This window comes from Moschus berezovskii, chromosome 16, assembly GCF_049115385.1.
Source record: "Moschus berezovskii isolate FMDL1 chromosome 16, NW_MosBer_1.0, whole genome shotgun sequence".
NCBI lineage: Eukaryota > Metazoa > Chordata > Mammalia > Artiodactyla > Moschidae > Moschus > Moschus berezovskii.
In genome coordinates, this window is record NC_142475.1 from 83,110,604 (window position 1) to 83,127,788 (window position 17,185).

The window sequence follows — 17,185 nt, forward strand, 5'->3', positions numbered from 1 at the left end:
GCTCCTTGGAAGAAATGCTATGACCAACCTAGACAGCATATTAAAAAGTGGAGACATTACTTTGGCAACAAAGGCCTGTCTAGTCAAAGCTATGGTTTTTCCAGTAGTCATGTATGGATGTGAGAGTTGGACTGTGAAGAAAGCTGAGCACCGAAGAATTGATGCTTCTGAATCAGTTGGAGAAGACTCTTGAGAGTTGCTTGGACTGCAAGCAGATCCAACCAGTCCATCCTAAAAGAAATCAGTCCTGAATACTCATTGCAAGGACTGATACTGAAGCTGAAACTCCAGTACTTTGGCCACCTGATGGGAAGAACTGACTCATTGGAAAAGACCCTGATGCTGGGAAAGATTGAAGGCAGGAGGAGAAGGGGGCAACAGAGGATGAGATTGTTGGATGGCATCACCAACTCAATGGACATGAATTTGAGCAAGTTTCAGGAGTTGGTGATGGAGAAGGAAGCCTGGTGTGCTGCAGTCCATGGGGTCTCAAAGAGTCAGACATGACTGAGTGCCTGAAATGAACTGAGTTTCAGGTGACCAGAGAAGAGACTCAGCCATACACATACATTGTCCCCCAAACCCACCTCCCATGCAGGCTGACATATATATAGAGCAAAGTTCCATGTGCTATACAATAGGTTCTTGTTGGTTTTCCATTTTAAACATAGCATTGTATACATTACCTTCCCAAAGTCCCTAACTCTCCCTTCCCCACTTGCACTCATAAGTTCGTTTTCTAAGTCTGTGAGTCTCTTCTGTTTTGTAAGTTCATTTGTATCATTTCTTCTTCAGTGTAGTTCAGTCGCTCAGTCGTGACCAACTCTTTGTGACCCCATGAATCACAGCATGCCAGGCCTCCCTGTCCATCACCAACTCCCAGAGTTCACTCAAACTCATGTCCACCGAGTCGGTGATGCCATCCAGCCATCTCATTCTCTGTCATCCCCTTCTCCTCCTGCCCCCAATCCCTCCCAGCATCAGGGTCTTTTCCAGTGAGTCAACTCTTCACATGAGGTGGGCCAAGTATTGGAGTTTCAGCTTTAGCATCACATATAAGGAATGTCATACAATATTTCTCCTTTGTGTAATTTACTTCACTTAGTATGACACTCTGTAGATCCATCTATGTTGCTGCAAATGGCACTATTTCATTCTTTTTAATGGTTGAGCAATATTCCACTGTATATATGTACCATATCTTCTTTTTCCATTCCCTTTTGATCGATATTTAGGTTGCATGCATGTCTTGGTTATTGTAAACAGTGCTGCAATAAACATGTATCCTTTTAGATCATGTTTTTCTCTGGATATGTGCTCAGGAGTAGGATTGCAGGGTCATATGGTAGCTATAGTTTTAGTTTTTAAAAGCACCTCCATACTGTCTTTGCCCATTTATATACATATATATACATTGTATATATTGTATATATGTGTATATATATATACACACACACACATTGAGTTCTACAACCTGTTTGTGTATTTTGGAAATAAAACTCTTGTTGGTCACATCATTTGCAAGTGTTTTCTCCCATTCTTTAGGTTGTCACTTTGTTTTGTTTATGATTTCCTTTGCTGTGCAAAACCTTGTAAGTTTGATTAAGTCCCATTTGTCTAGTTTTGGTTTTACTTCTACTGCCTCAGAAGAGTGACCTAAGAAAACATTTATATCAGAGAAACTTTTTCCTGTGTTCTGCCCTAGTTTTATCAGTGCCTTCACATTTTGATTCCCAGGGTCTATTGGCAGACTAGATATGTGCCTCCTGTGTGCAGGTGTGTACCTGTGTGTAGAGGGGCCTGTGGCTCTCGGCTCTCTTGGGTATTTGTTGGGTGTTCATGTGTGAGAGATACAGGGCATGACAGTTCTTGCGTGTGTCCAGGTCTAGCCCAGCTGGCGTGTGTACCTGGACAGGTATGTGTTTGCAAAGGGACTGGCTTTGGGTACATTGGTGCCCCGGGTATCTCAGTGTATGTTGGTCTGTGTCTGTGTGACAGGATCACGGTGGTGTGTCGGGCGGGGTCACAGAGCAGAGTGGCAAGCGGGCCTGGTCCCTCACCTACGCAGTAACCTGCCGCACCCCTTGAAGCCCACAGGGCGGCCAGACTGGCGCCCAACAGTCAGATGTGGTGGCCACAAGCCGGCCGGGGCGGGGCCGAGAGAGAGAGAGAGAGAGAGAGAGAGAGAGAGAGAGAGAGAGACGCGCACACACACACACACAGAGATCGCGTGGGGGCGGGGCCAAGTTCCCGCGCGCCGGTCCGCAGTTGGCAGGGGGCGGGCTCGTCGCGTGGCCCCGCCCACTCCGTTCAGCGGCTGCCGGGAGGGTGGTGCCCCGGCCGCGGCTGCGGCTGCTCCTCAGGTAAAGGGTGGACAGGTCTCGGGGGTCAGGGCCGGCCGCGGTCATTCGGGTAGGTGTCCCTCGGGGAAGCCTAGGCCGCAGACCTTCGGGTCGCCCCCTTGGCCAGGCCGCCGCGGGAAACCGAGTCAGGGGGCGCCTCTCCAAGGTCACCAGGCGAGCGCAGGTACGGTCCCGGGCTTCGCGGAGCCGAGCCCGCCCCCTTCCCCGGGCTCAGGTGCGCCCAGCCCCGCGCGGAGACGGATTTGCCGCGTCACAACCCGGAAGAGCGGCCTGGGAGCCCAGCCGTTCACTTTCTTCCTCGCCCGGCTTGCGGAGCGCGTCCCCCGTGCCCGGCCCCTCCCAGGGTGGGACTCGGGATACTCGGCCCCCGTGCCTGGCACCCCCTCCCCAGCGGGGGGCGTTCAGTCTGCCACTTTTCGGAGGCGTGTGGTCCACCTCCTTGCTTCCCCAGGGGAAGAACGGGGGTCCTCTGCGGGAAACTCATCCTAAACCCGAGGATCCCAAAACGCGGGGACCATTATATTCTTTCTACTTTCTCTCTGGCGTGAGAGGAGGAGGCGGTCCAGAGCTGGGAGGTAATGTGTCCTTAGTCCTGAGGGTTACTGGTCATGCCCAGTAGGCGTGAAGCTGGAGAGGCTGCAGGAAATTCCGCTCTAAATCCGGGTGAGAGCTCGGACGGCTGGCCCCCAGTCCCTGGACTCTTAGGCCCAATTTTGGGTTCCGGTTTTCTGTAGCGCCAACTGAGATGCAGTGCAGCCGTAGGGCCTGATAAGAGGGCCCTGTGTGTGTGGCGGTTCCCATCTGCACGCTTTACAGAGGTTCCCCTTTGCCAGCCCAGCGGGGTAGGGGAGTGGCTGACTGGAAAGCTCAAGGGCGCTGAGGCACAAAGGGGTGTAGGGGGCAGAGGGGACTGTTTTGTGGCAATGTTAGCTGGAGTGGCTGTCTGCTGCGGGGCCAGGCGGGGTTGGGGTGGAGGCTGGCTTTAGGGGACCACTTTGGAAAGGGAGGTGGTAGAGGTGGAGAAGGTGAGTCACTGTAGGGTGTGGGAACGGAGATGGAGGAACAGGAAGGGGTGCTTCTGACCTGAGTGCTAAGTGCATGATGACACAGAAGAGGCAAGTGAGGTGTGGGTCGAGGAGGGGTCGGGTGACAGTGGTGTTGGAGCTGTTGGGTTTGTGGCGATGATGGTCCAGGTGGAGATGGCCAGCAGGCCCTGGGCCCCAGGAGACCTATGTGGGAATCATCTGGTGGGACACTTGAGTGGTGACAGGATTGTGATGTGGTCACTCCTCTGGTCCTGACAGTCAGAGGGCCTGGGAATGCAGGTGTCAACAGGGCTTTTGACCGCCGTGACTCAAGTGAGCATGTGCCTCAGGTCTCTCTTTGTTGCCAGAGTGAAATGACCAAGTTGAGCTGTTTTCGTTACCTTGAAATCAATGTCCAGGCTGACAGGGATTATTGTTGCTGTGTCTTACTCCACCACGACTGCCTGCTGAGGGCCCCAGTAGATCAGAGGTGGAACCCTAGGGTGCTTGCTTGCTCCCAAGAGCTCATAGCTGCCGCCTATGCCTAGAGGCAGGTATCTGTGCTTAGTTCAGACCCAGGGTCCCCCGAGGCACCAGTGAGCAGCCCAGATTGCGTGAGCCCTTTCATGGATGCAAGTTACTTGACCTTCTTGAGGCAGGCACTCCAGGAGAGTCCCTCCTGTTGTTCAAGCAATGCTGGCTGCTGGGCGTCTTGAGACGTGTGCTTACCTCACTGAGCCAGAGAGCCAACCACTTCTGGGGGGTGACACCGCTGGCGTGGCTTACAGTGAGAAGCAGTGCTCTCCAGGAGCTGTGAGCAGTGAGCTGTGGACTGTTTCCAGGTCATCTGCCCCGGTTCTTGTTGGTGACTCTGGAAGTTGGTTCCTGCTCTGTCTCCTGTGCTGGGAGGGAAAGACCCTGGGCCTGGTGGGGTGATCCTGTGACCTCCCTGGGCCTCCTGACTTCCTAGTTTCCCCTCACACACCTATCTTCCATACCAGCTCCTGTTGCCTCTGGGCTGGGAGGTATGTGATCCTCCTTGGCCTCCCACACCCCATTCTGAGCCCCATCCAGCTCAGTGAAGTGGTCCTGTACCACTGTTAGGTTTGTCAGCTCATGTGGCAGTCGAAATACAACTAGGCGTCTTTCAGGCCAGGGGCTCTGTGGGCAGGGGCAGTACCTGGTGGGCATTTGAATCAATGCCATTGAATCAATGCTGACTACTGGTGAGCATGGGGAGGGGGCAGCTGCTTCCTCACTGGCCCACAGTGTGTCCAGTGCAGGGAGGGAAGGCCCTGATGGCTCTGCCCTGTGCTATGTACCAGGAGCATCATGGTGGGCAGGCGGGCAGGTGTGGAGGGGAGTGTGGGAGCCAGTCCTGGTGGAGTCCTGCCCCACTGCTGACCAGCCGCTCACAGCGTGCCCCTCTCGGAACTACTTGGCCATGCAGATTGAGGAGATGGTGCCTCTAAGGTACTTCCTGAGGGAGGCAGGGGGCCTCCTGGCCCTCCCCTGTCTGTGTGCCCCCTTCCTCTCTGGCAGTTTCACCTGGCTTTGCCATCAGCACTGTGCTCACAGGTCACTCAGCTCCACAAACCTCCTGGCCTGGGGCAGGGGCCACAGGTGGAGACCTTCAAAACCAGTCAAGCCCAGGTAATCTATACTTACCTGGCTACCACTTTTTTCCAGTGCTTGTTTTTTCAAATCTAACCAGACCCCTGATTGACATATGTGTTTTTATGACACTCTGTGGGCTTCTGTAGATGGGTATTGAAAGGTGGACGATCCCATCACAGAGTGTGACCATTCAGGCTTGTAGGAAACACTCCACAGGCTCTGTGTGGCCACTACAGGCCTTGCTCCCCGCCCCTCAGTCCTGTGGGGCAGTCAGGGGAAGTGGCGGTGCACGGGAAGCGGAGTCCTGGGCTGGAGGTCTTCTTTGTGCCGCCTGTCTTCCTGTGTGTCTTGCTGATGTGGGTGCACTTCTGTGCATGTTAATGTTAGACAGGCTCTTGTCATACCTGTAACGAATGATTTGACCCATTTTATCTTTCATATACTTTATGCTGTATTGAGGATGGGGTGAGGTCTGAGAGTGTACGATTGTGGGCATAGGTTTATGTATGGATGTGGTCTTGAGTTTGTGTATGCTTCTGATTTTCAGAAATTAAAAAATTTCATTTAGTCCAACTGAAAGCTTTCATTACGGTGTGTGGAGTTCTGTGTCTGGCTTAGAAAGTCCTTTCCTTAGTTTTCCCTACATCTTTCCTTACCCCAAAATAAGTGCTAGATGGATATAAGCATCACGTGTAAAAAATAAATGTAGTCCTAAGTAGAGAATATGGAGAAGGCAATGGCAAGCCACTCCAGTACTATTGCCTGGAAAATCCCATGGACGGAGGAGTCTGATAGTCTGCAGTCCATGGGGTCGCTACGAGTCAGACATGACTGAGCGACTTCACTTTCACTTTTCACTTTCACACATTGGAGAAGGAAATGGCAACCCACTCCAGTGTTCTTGCCTGGAGAATCCCAGGGATGGGGGAGCCTGGTGGGCTTCTGTCTATGGGGTCACACAGAGTCGGATACGACTGAAGTGACTTAGCAGCAGCAAGTAGAGAATATAAGGGCAAAGGCTGACAGATTTTTGCCAAGAGAACACACTGGTCATAGCAAGCACCCTCTTCCAAAAACACAAGAGATGACTTTACACATGGACATCACCAGATGGTCACTACCGAAATTAGATTGATTATATTCTTTGTAGCCAAAGATGGAGAAGCTCTATACAGTCAGCAAAAACAAGATTGGGAGCTGACTGTGGCTCAGATCATGAATTGCTTGTTGCAAAATTCAGACTTAAATTGAAGAAAGTAGGGAAAACCACTAGACCATTCAGGTATGACCCAAATCCAATCCTTTATGATTATACAGTGAAATTGAGAAAGATTCAAGGGATTAGATCTGATAGAGTGTCTGAAAAACTGTGGATGGAGGTTCATGATATTGTACAGAGGCAGTGATCAAGACCATTCCCCCCAAAAAAAGAAATGCAAAAAGGCAAAATGGTTTTCTGAGGAGGCCTTAAAAATAGCTGAGAAAAGAAAAGAAGTGAAAGGCAAAGGAGAAAAGGAAAGATAATCCCGATTTGAATGCAGAGTCCCAAAGAATAGCAGGGAGAGATAAGAAACCCTTCCTCAGTGATTAGTGCAAAGAAATAGTGGAAAATAATAGAATGGGAAAGACTAGAGATCTCTTCAAGAAAATTAGAGATACCAAGGGAACATTTCATGCAAAGATGGGCACAATAAAGGACGGACATGGTATGGACCTAACAGAAGCAGAAGATATTAAGAGGAGGTGGCAAGAATACAGAGAAGAACTATACAAAAAAGATCTTCATGACCCGGATAACCACGATGGTGTGATCACTCACCTAGAGCCAGATATCCTGGAGTGAAAAGTTAAGTGGGCCTTAGGAAGCATCAGTACGGACAAAGCTAGTGGAGGTGATGGAATTCCAGTTGAGCTATTTCAAATCCTAAAAGATGATGCTGTGAAAGTGCTGCACTCAATATGCTAGCAAATTTGGAAAACGCAGCAGTGGCCACAGAACTGGAAGAGGTCAGTTTTCATTCCAATCCCAAAGAAAGACAATGCCAAAGAACGTTCAAACTACCGCACAATTGTACTCATCTCACACGCTAGCCAAGTAATATTCAAAATTCTCCAAACCAGCCTTCAACAGTACGTGAACTGAGAACTTCCAGATGTTCAAGCTGGATTTAGAAAAGGCAGGGGAACCAGAGATCAAATTGCCAAAATCCGTAGGATCATCGAAAAAACAAGAGAGTTCCAGAAAAACATCTACTTCTGTTTTATTGACTATACCAAAACCTTTGACTGTGTGAATCACAACAAACTGTGGAAAATTCTGAAGGAGATGGGAATACCAGACCACCTGACCTGCCCCCTGAGAAATCTGTATGCAGGTCAGGAAGCAACAGTTAGAACTGGACATGAAACAACAGACTGGTTCCAAATTGAGAAAGGATTATGTCAAAGCTGTATATTGTCACTCTGCTTATTTAACTTATATGCAGAGTACATCATGCCAAACGCCAGGCTGGATGAAGCACAAGCTGGAATCAGGATTGCTGGGAGAAATATCAATAACCTCAGATATACAGATGACACCACCCTTAATGGCAGAAAACGATGAAGAACTGAAGAGCCTCTTGATGAAAGTGAAAGAGGAGAGTGAAAAAGTTGGCTTAAAACTCAACATTCAAAAAATTAAGATCATGGCATCCTGTCCCATCACTTCATGGCAAATAATTATGGAAAGAATGCAAACAGTGACAGACTTTATTTTGGGGGGCTCCAGAATCACTGCAGATGATGACTGCAGCCATGAAATTAAAAGACACTTTCTCCTTGGAAGAAATGCTATGACCAACCTAGACAGCATATTAAAAAGCAGAGACATTACTTTGCCAACAAAGGCCTGTCTAGTCAAAACTATGTTTTTTCCAGTATTCATGTATGGATGTGAGAGTTGGACTATAAAGAAACCTGAGCACCAAAGAATTGATGCTTTTGAACTGTGGTGTTGGAGAAGACTCTTGAGAGTCCCTTGGACAGCAAGGAGGTCAAACCAGTCAATCTTAAAGGAAATTTGTCCTGAATATTCATTGGAAAGATTGATACTGAAGCTGAAGCTCCAATAGTTTGGCCACCTGATTCGAAGAACTGAATTAGAAAAGACCCTGATTCTGGGAAAGATTGAAGGCAGGAAGAGAAGAGGACGGCAGTGGATAAGATGTTTGGATGGTATCACTGACTTGACGGACATGAGTTTGAACAAGCTCTGGGAGTTGGTGATGGACAGGGAAGCCTGGTATGCTGCATTCCATGGGGTTGCAAAGAGTTGGACACGACTGAGCGAATGAACTGAACTGAACATAACATAGGACAGATCCTGCTGTTCACAGACTTTTCAGAATTTAGTTGGCTAAAGTCGTATGTTGATTCTTCCATATGAATTTGGAACTATTTTGTCAAGTGGAACCCTCCAGTAGCCTGATTCACATTTTTATAGATGAAAGAAAATTGACAGTTTTATAATATTGAGTCTTAGGTGAGGATTTTGAGTCTTTTCCTTCAATGAACACTGTTTTGTTTGTTTTTTGAAATTGTGTATATGCTAAGAATATAAACCAAAGCTTTCTCTGTGTGCATGATGGGCTGGAGGCAGATCAGCACGCACATCTGCTGTTCAGAAAGGATGCCACCATCCCTGTAGGAGCCAGGACTGGGGGAACCCTGGGTCACCTGCTGGAGGGGTGACAGTGTCTTGGGGGAGGTAAGCAATTGGCCTCTGAGGAATGAATGTGTAATGTGGGGTGAAGAGGACAGGGTGGGAAGTTTGTAGGGATCAGCAGAAGCAGAGGTACAAGAGCCCAAGCCCTGGCCCAGGGCATTCAGGATGCCTGCAGCATGAGGGATGAGAGAGGAGCAGAGAGGGACTTGGGTCTGGGTTGCAAAAGTCTTTGTCAAAGGTATTGCTTTGATTTTGTGAGCAGCAGTGAAGACCTCTGAGCAGTGGTGTGGCATGATATGGCCTGTGTTTGATGAAAACCAGCACTCTCAGGGTGGAGGAAGTGGCCAAGGCAGCATTAGGAGAGGCAACCAGCAGAGATGGGCTCTCAGAGGGGGAGCAGGGCACCTGCTGCCCGATATGAAGGGTTGGAGCAGGGTGATGAGGGGCGTGGCTAATGTTGATCACAGTATGTCTGTCACTGAGTGGTGTGAAGTGTGTCTGCTACCAAGTAGTGTGGTGTGCCATATAACTCTTGAAGTCATGTAGTATGCTGCTAAGTCACTTCAGTCGTGTCCGACTCTGTGTGACCCCATAGACAGAAGCCCAACAGGCTCCCCCGTCTCTGGGATTCTCCAGGCAAGAACACTGGAGTGGGTTGCCATTTCCTTCTCCAAAGTGTGAAAGTGAAAAGTGAAAGTGAGGTCAGTCAGTCACGTCTGACCCTTAGCGACCCCACAGACTGCAGCCTACCAGGCTCCTCCATCCATGGGATTTTCTAGGCAAGAGTACTGGAGTGGCTTGCCATTGCCTTCTCCGCATGTAGTATAGGTTCTCTATTTTTTTATTTTCCAGAGCTGTCTTGGCTATTTTAGGTCCTCTGCATTTCCATATGAATTTTAGAATCAGTCTGTCAGTTTCTACAAAAAACATGCTGGGATTTTGATTGGGAATGCATTCAATCTGTAGATCCATTTGCAAAGAATTGATTTCCTTGTACAGTATTTCTCTCCATTTATTTAAGTTTTCTTTTATATCTCAGCAGTGTTTGATAGTTTTACTGCATTGTCCCTCTTTTGTCAAATTTGTCCCTAAATATTTCATATAATTTTTGCTCAATGGCAGATGTTGTGGCTTTTTCAATTTTTGATTGTTTATTGTTAGTATATGGAAATACAGTTGATTTTTTAATATTAATGTTTTTTAAAAACTTAATATTAACTTTATATTTTGTGATCTTGCTTGGTGACTTATTGATCTGGTTCCAACTATAGATTCCGTAGCATTTTCTGCATAGATGATCACATCACCTGTGAATAAAAATAGTTTTACTTCTTCAATTTGGATGTCTTATTGTTTTTTTCTTACCTTATCACCCAGACTAAAACCTCCAGCTGATAGTGAATAGAACTAGTGAGAACAGACATCCTTGCCTTGTTCCCCATCCTGCAGGGATTGCATTTAGTCTTTTATTGTTAAGTAGAATGTTCCTATAGATTTCCCTTTGGTGCTCTTTATCAGATTGTGGAAGTTTCCTTCTGTTCCTGTTTGTTGATAATTTTTATTTTAAGTGGATGTTGGATTGTGACAAATGCTTTTTCTGCATTTATTGTGATTATTATGTGGTTTTTATTTTTTGGTCTGTTATTGTGATTTACAGTAGCTGGAGTTAAAAATACCCAACCAACCTTGCATTCATGGAATGACCCAATTTGGTCATGAGGTATTATCGTTTTTACATGTTGTTGGATATGATTTGATAAAATATTGTTAAGAAATTTTGCATCTATGAAGGATATTGATCTATAGTTTTCATTGTTTGTAATATCTGTGTCTAGTTTTGTTATCAGAGTAATGCTAACCTCAGAGAATCAGTTGGTAAGTGCTTTTTAGGTTCAGTTTTTTTGGACAAATCTGTGTAGAGTTGCAATTGTTTCTTCCTTAAATGTTTGATAGAATTCCCCAGGGAAGTTATCTAGGCCTAGAATTTTCTCTGTGTGAAGGCTTTTAACTACAACTTCAATACTTTGTTAAATATAGGGCTATTTTTTCTTTCTTTTCCTTTTTCTTTGACTGTGCCACATGGTATGGGGTATCTTAGTTCCCTGACCAGGAATCAAACCTGTGGACCCTGCAGTGGAAGTGTGGAGTCTTAACTACTGGACCACCAGGGAAGTCCTAGATTATCTATTTTTTCTTTTTTTTCTTAAATCTATTTTTTCTTGAGTGAGCTTTGATAGTTTGTGTTTCAAGGAATTTGTCTATTTCTTTTGTTTTTTGACTTTAATAATTTCTTATTGAGGTTTAATTGACTCATCTGTTTCTTTTAAGTTGTCCAGTTTACCTTTGACATGGTAAATATATTCTCGTTATCCTTTTAATATCTGTAGAATCTTATTTGTTCTCATTCTTAAGATTGGTAATTTGTGTTGTCCTTCTTTTTCCTGATCAGTCAGGCAGGATGGTTATCAAATTTATTGATCTTCTTAAATAACTAGCCTTTGGCACTTTGCTTTTTTTTTTTCCTATTTCTTTATGTACTGATATTCATTATTTTAATTCTTTTGCTTCTTTTGAATGTGTAATTTCTTAAGGTAGGATTTAACGTTGTTGATCTTAAAACTAAAAGAGCTAATTATTTTACCAGCAAAATGTGTTTATCTGGGAATAGCAGAGAACTGCAACTCAGGACAGGCATACTGTAGCAAAAACTATATAAAACTAATTCCAGCCAAGCTATTTCAAATCCTAAAAGATGATGCTGTGAAAGTGCTGCAGTCAATATGCCAACAAATTTGGAAAACTCAACAGTGGCCACAGGACTGGAAAGGTACACAGGACTGGAAAGGTCAGTTTTCATTCCAATCCCAAAGAAAGACAGTGTGAAAGAATGTTCAAACTACTGCACAGTTGTACTCATTTCACACACTAGCAAAGTAATGCTCAAAATTCTCCAAGCTGGGCTTCAGTGGTACGTGAACCAAAAACTTCCACATATTCAAGCTGGGTTTAGAAAAGGCAGAGGAACTGGAGATCAGATTGCCAATATTCATTGGAGGAAAAAGCAGGAGAATTCCAGAAAAATATCTACTTCTGCTTTATTGACTACGCCAAAGCCTTTGACTGTGTGGATCACAATAAACTGTAGAACATTCTTAAAGAGATGGGAATATCAGACCACATTACTGGCCTCCTGAGAAACCTGTATGCAGGTCAAAAAACAACAGAACTAGACATGGAACAATGGACTGGTTCCAAATTAGAAAAGGAGTACATCAAGTCTTTATTTTGTCACTCTGCTTGTTTAACTTCTATGCAGAGTACATCATGCCAGATGCTGGGCTGGATGAAACAGAAGCTGGAATCAAGATTGCTGGGAGAAATATCAATAACCTCAGATATGCAGACGACACCACCCTTATGGCAGAAAGCGAAGAGGAACTAAAGAGCCTCTTGTTGAAAGTGAAAGAGGAGAGTGAAAAAGTTGGCTTGAGGCTCAACATTCAGAAAACTAAGATCATGGCATCTGGTCCCATCACTTCATGCCAAAACAATAGAAACAGTGACAGATTATTTTCTTGGGCTCCAGAATCACTGCAGATGGTGATTGCAGCCATGAAATTAAAAGATGCTTGCTCCTTGGAAGAAAAGCTATGACCAACCTAGACAGCATATTAAAAAGCAGAGATATTACTTTGCCAACAAATTTGCAAATGGTTTTTCCAGTATTCATGTATGGATGTGAGAGTTGGACCATAAAGCAAATTGAGTGCTGAAGGACTGATGCTTTTGAATTGTGGTGTTGGAGAAAATTCTTAAGAGTCCCTCGGAAAGGACCAGTCCATCGTAAAGGAAATCAGTCCTGAATATTCATTGGAAGGACTGATGCTAAAGCTGAAACTCCAATCCTTTGGCCACCTGATGTGAAGAGTTGACTCATTAGAAAAGACCTTGATGCTGGGAAGGATTGAAGGCAGGAGAAGAGGAGGATGACAGAGGATGAGATGTTTGGATGGCATCATTGACTCAATGGACATGAGTTTGAGCAAACTCTGGGAGATGGTGAAGGACAGGCAGGCCTGGTGTGCTGCAGTCCGTGGGGTTGCAAAGAGTTGGACACAGCTGAACAACTGAACAACAACAATAATAGGCAAGTCCAGCAAACAACGGAGAGGAAGTTACTTTGCAGAGAAAAGGAGGGGTTGCTCTGAAGGAAAGTCTATGGTAGGGAAGGGTGTTTAGGATGGTGGTGGCTCCCCACTCTCTGAGCTGAGAAGGTTCCCATCTGCTGGGCTTGTGGCCTGTCCCAAAGCAGAGATGTCTTCCTGCTGGGAATGCAAGTCTTGGCTCTTCTTATTGGCTTTGGGATTCACTTGGAGTGGTGTGTGTGGGATCGCCCCCTCTGTCTTCCGCTGCTAAATGATGTTGCTGTTGTTCAGATCCACAATGTCATTCTTTTCTAATACAGCCATTTAGTGCTATTTATTTCCCACACATTAAACATTTTTTAAAAAATTTCTCCCACACATTTTGATATGTGTTCATTTTCATTCACTTTAATTTCATTTTTTGCATTTATTTTTTTTGACTCATGAATTATTTTAAAGCATATTAAGTAGTAGATAAATACTCAGATTTCTCAGATAGCTTTCTCTTATTGATTTCAAATTTAATCCCATGTGGTCAGAGAACAGGGGCTTTCCAGGTGGCGCTAGTGATAAAGAACCTGATGGCCAATACAGGAGACTTCGGAAACGCAGGTTTGATCCCTGGGTGGGAAGATGCCCTGGAGGAGGGCATGGCAACCCACTCCAGTATTTTTGATTGGAGAATCTCATGGACAGAGGAGCCTGGCGGGCTACAGTCCATAGAATCACAAACAGCTGGACATGACTGAGCGACCTAGCAGCGCAGAAAACATACTTTGTATGACTTGAATACTTTTAGGTTTATTGAGACTTGTTTTATTGCTCAGAATATAGTCAGACTTGGTAAATGTTTCATGAGCTTTTTGAAGAAATATATATATTCTTCTGTTAATGAATGGAATGTTATAAAAATACTGCTTGAACCAAGTTGATCGATGGTATTGTTGCAGTCTTCTGTACCTGCAGTGATTTTCTGTACACTTGTTATAACAATTACAAATAGAGGGCTGTTGGAATTTCTGTTGTATTTTGCATTTGTTTATTTCTCCTTGAAATTTTTTAGTTTTGATTTTGTGTATTTTAAAGCTTTGTTATTAGGTACATAGATGTTTAGAATTGTTATGTCTCTGCTAAGAAAATAGAGTCCTTGAAGTCAAGCTGACTCTGCTTTTAGTCTCCTAAATGAAAAGGTAGATAGAACAGGTCTTGTTTGCAAAATGAATTCAAGATCTACTTATCTACCAACAGCAATGATACAGTTTCCATTGTTTCACTGTAGAAAATAGGAGTAGTAAATACAGAGATGAGTAAGGGTGAAGAAAGACTTAGGGAATCCATTAGGAGCTTACTCTAGTTGACAGGAAGGTAACTGCCAACTGGAGAAGTTGGTTAGGAAAGTGGAGGAGAGGACCTTTCCTGTAGTACAGGTTTCAGAGGGTCCAGGACAGCTTCTGGTGGCCAAACCTCCTTGTCAGGAGACCAGCATAGTCTCATTTGCAGAATGCTGCATCATGGTGAATCATTCTGGGCAGCTGCCAGTGTGGGAGCTATTTAAAACTCTTAAAATGAGTTAATATTTTAAATCATTCTGGAGAATGAGAAGAGCAGACTGATGACCAAGCACAAGCTTCAGAAATATTTTATTGGATGTGTACAAGTGCTTGCATAATGTTGATTGAACCAGTAGGAAGTCAATTATTAAACATACACTTTTCCAATTAAAAAGCGATTTATTTTTTTAAAAAAATAATTGTTATGTCTCTGAAGTCTACTTTATCTAATATTAACATAGTCACTTCGGCTTTAAAAAAATTATTTATTTATATATTTTTGGCTGCACTGGGTCTTTGCTGTTGTGCATGGGCTTTCTCGAGTTGCTGCGAGCAGAGGCTACTCTAGCTGTGGTGTGCAGGCTTCTCATTGCAGTGGCTTCTCTTTTTGCAGAGCTCGGACTATCGGATATGTGGGCTTCAGTAGCTGCAGCACACAGGCTCAGGAGTTGTGTTGCACAGACTTAACTGCCCTGAGGCATGTGGGGTCTTCCCAGACTAGGATTTGAACCTGTGTCCCCTGCATTGGCAGGTGGATTCTTAACCAGTGGACTACTGGGAAGCCCCTCGAGCTTTTTTGTGATTATTGTCAGCCTCATTTTTCTTTTCCTATTCTTTTACTTTAGCCTATTTATGTTAACCTACTTAGCGTTTCCTGTGGTTTCTAGAATATATGAAATACAGTTGTAATCTAAATGTCTTATCTAGTAACACTTTTCTCTGCACCATTTCCAGCTCAGTGTCTATTGACTGATTCATCCTCATTATGGGTTGTGTGTGTGTGTTTGTTTGTTTGTTTTTTTAAATTTTTTTTTATTGACCGATAATTACTTTACAGAATTTTGCTGTTTTCTGTCAAACCTCAACCAGAATCACCCATAGGTATACATATATCCCCTCCCTTTTGAACCTCCCTCCCATCTCCCTCCCCATCCTACCCCTCTAGGTTGACATAGAGCCCCTATTTGAGTTTCATAGCCATACAGCAAATTTGGGTTGTGTTTTCTTGCCTCTTTGTGTGCCTGGTCATTTTTGATTGGATGCCAGACACTGTTATTTTTCGAAAATTTCTTATATATGTTTGTTGGTACGTGGTGTTTTGTGTTCCTCTTTTTAGTCTCAAGCTTTGTACTGGGCTGGTCTAAGTTACTTGGGAACAGTTTGATCCTTTCAGGTCTTGCTTTTAGCTTTGGTAGATGAAACCAGAATGGCATTTTACCTTTTTCTTCTTTTTCCTTTTTTGGCCGCATGGCTTGGCTTGTAGGATCTCAGTTCCCCAACCAGATATTGAACCTGGGCCATGGCAGTGTGAACCTGGGATCCTCACCACTGGGCCCCTAGGGAATGCCCTAGTTTTACTTCTTTACTGAGTTGAAACCCTCCTGAGTGCCCTTCCCAGGGCTCTGAGAGTTGTGGTATTCCCCTGCTGCCAGGAGAGGCCCGTTCCTAGCTCATTGTGAGCCCCACGGATTGTTTCTGCTAATCATTTTGGGCGGTTCCTTCCCCCGCCTTGGGCCATTTCTGGCCTCCTGCCTCCATCTGTGCAGCCAGCCACAGTGGGTGTTCTTCCTGTGCTTTTTTCCTCCCTTCTTCTTCATCTCATGTCTCTGATGCAGCTGAGAAAGGTTCTTTGCTCTTAAGAACTAAGGCAGGTCTCACTCACATAATCTTGAGTTCCTCGCCTTAAGGTCTGTGCCCTTGACCCCATCTGCTAAGTCCCTTTCGCCAGCTAAGTAACATACTCACATGCTGAGGATGGGGACATGGGCATCCTTGAGGACATTGTTTTGCTGCCCCTGTGCTGGCCAGTAAATCAGCTGTGTGACTGGGGACCCTCTGCAGGCCTCTGATGTTCTCCCTGGTACTGGACCCTGTGGACTCCAGCAAGACCCAGGCCTCCCAAGTTGTTCCTGGGCCCGCTCTGCATGTCCTCAGCTGGACGTGCCCTTCAGGTGATGAGCCGGCATGATCACAGGCTTTCCCACCCTTTGTTCCTGATGCCCATCAGCTTGAGAACTCTGGTTCCATATGTTTCTTTCAGTTTTTTAGTTGTTTGGGTTGAGGCAGCAAACAGGTCCATTCCTCCCAGGCAGGCTGGGAGCCGATGTCCCTTATGTTTGTGCTTGCTCCTGCTCGAGTTGGGTGTGCATAGCTGTCTTCATTTGTATGAAGGATGCTCCAAACTGTGGAGCTGGAGCTGTTCAACCCATCTTCTCTGAGGCCATGGAGATGGGTGGCTGTGGCTTTACACAGGCGAAGCCCCTGCACCAGGAGTGGGCTGCGTGCTCATAAGACTGGCCCAGGGATCTCAGGAAGCGGGTTCCATGTACAGGGGTGCCTGCTTCTGAGAATAGTCCTGATGGCTCTCTGTGGAGCCTGCAGCCAGCACCTTCATACCTGCCTGACAGCTGTGGTATTTCCAGCCCTTCACCTTTGCGGGGGAGGGGGAGTGGTTTGCCACCTTGTTGTGCTGCTAATGGAGTATGTGTTTTTATTTCTTGTTTTCCTTGTTATTTTTAGATGCTTTCCAGGAAAAGAGGGGAAACACCTTGCTGATGCCACCAGCCTCAAACCAGTCTTCTCCATCTGCTTTCTGTCTGCCTGGGATTCCTGAAGTGTCTGGTCTGGTAATTTTATCTGTTCTTGTGTTCTAGCGCCCTTGTGGGCTTGTTCTTTTAAAACATGCATCTTTTCTGTCATTGCACTGAGGTTTTGGTGGGATGGGTGAATGCCTAGGACCAGGGTGCCTTCTTGATCTAGAGTTCTCACCTGTTGTAAT

General features: G+C 45.5%; 1 protein-coding gene and 1 non-coding gene across 2 annotated transcripts in view; both read left to right on the forward strand.

The window, feature by feature from the left end:
* Nucleotides 1–2,638: 2,638 nt before the first annotated feature.
* The window catches only part of MROH1 (maestro heat like repeat family member 1), a 51,053-nt gene continuing 36,506 nt past the window's right edge, over nucleotides 2,639–17,185 (forward strand). Inside the window, 2 exon segments of the mRNA XM_088844524.1 lie at nucleotides 2,639–2,938; nucleotides 16,927–17,028. Of these exon segments, the coding sequence (XP_088700650.1) occupies nucleotides 16,962–17,028 (67 nt within the window). The 5' untranslated portion in view covers nucleotides 2,639–2,938; nucleotides 16,927–16,961.
* LOC129560583 (small Cajal body-specific RNA 15) lies at nucleotides 13,984–14,106 on the forward strand. The gene has a single exon (XR_008686812.1).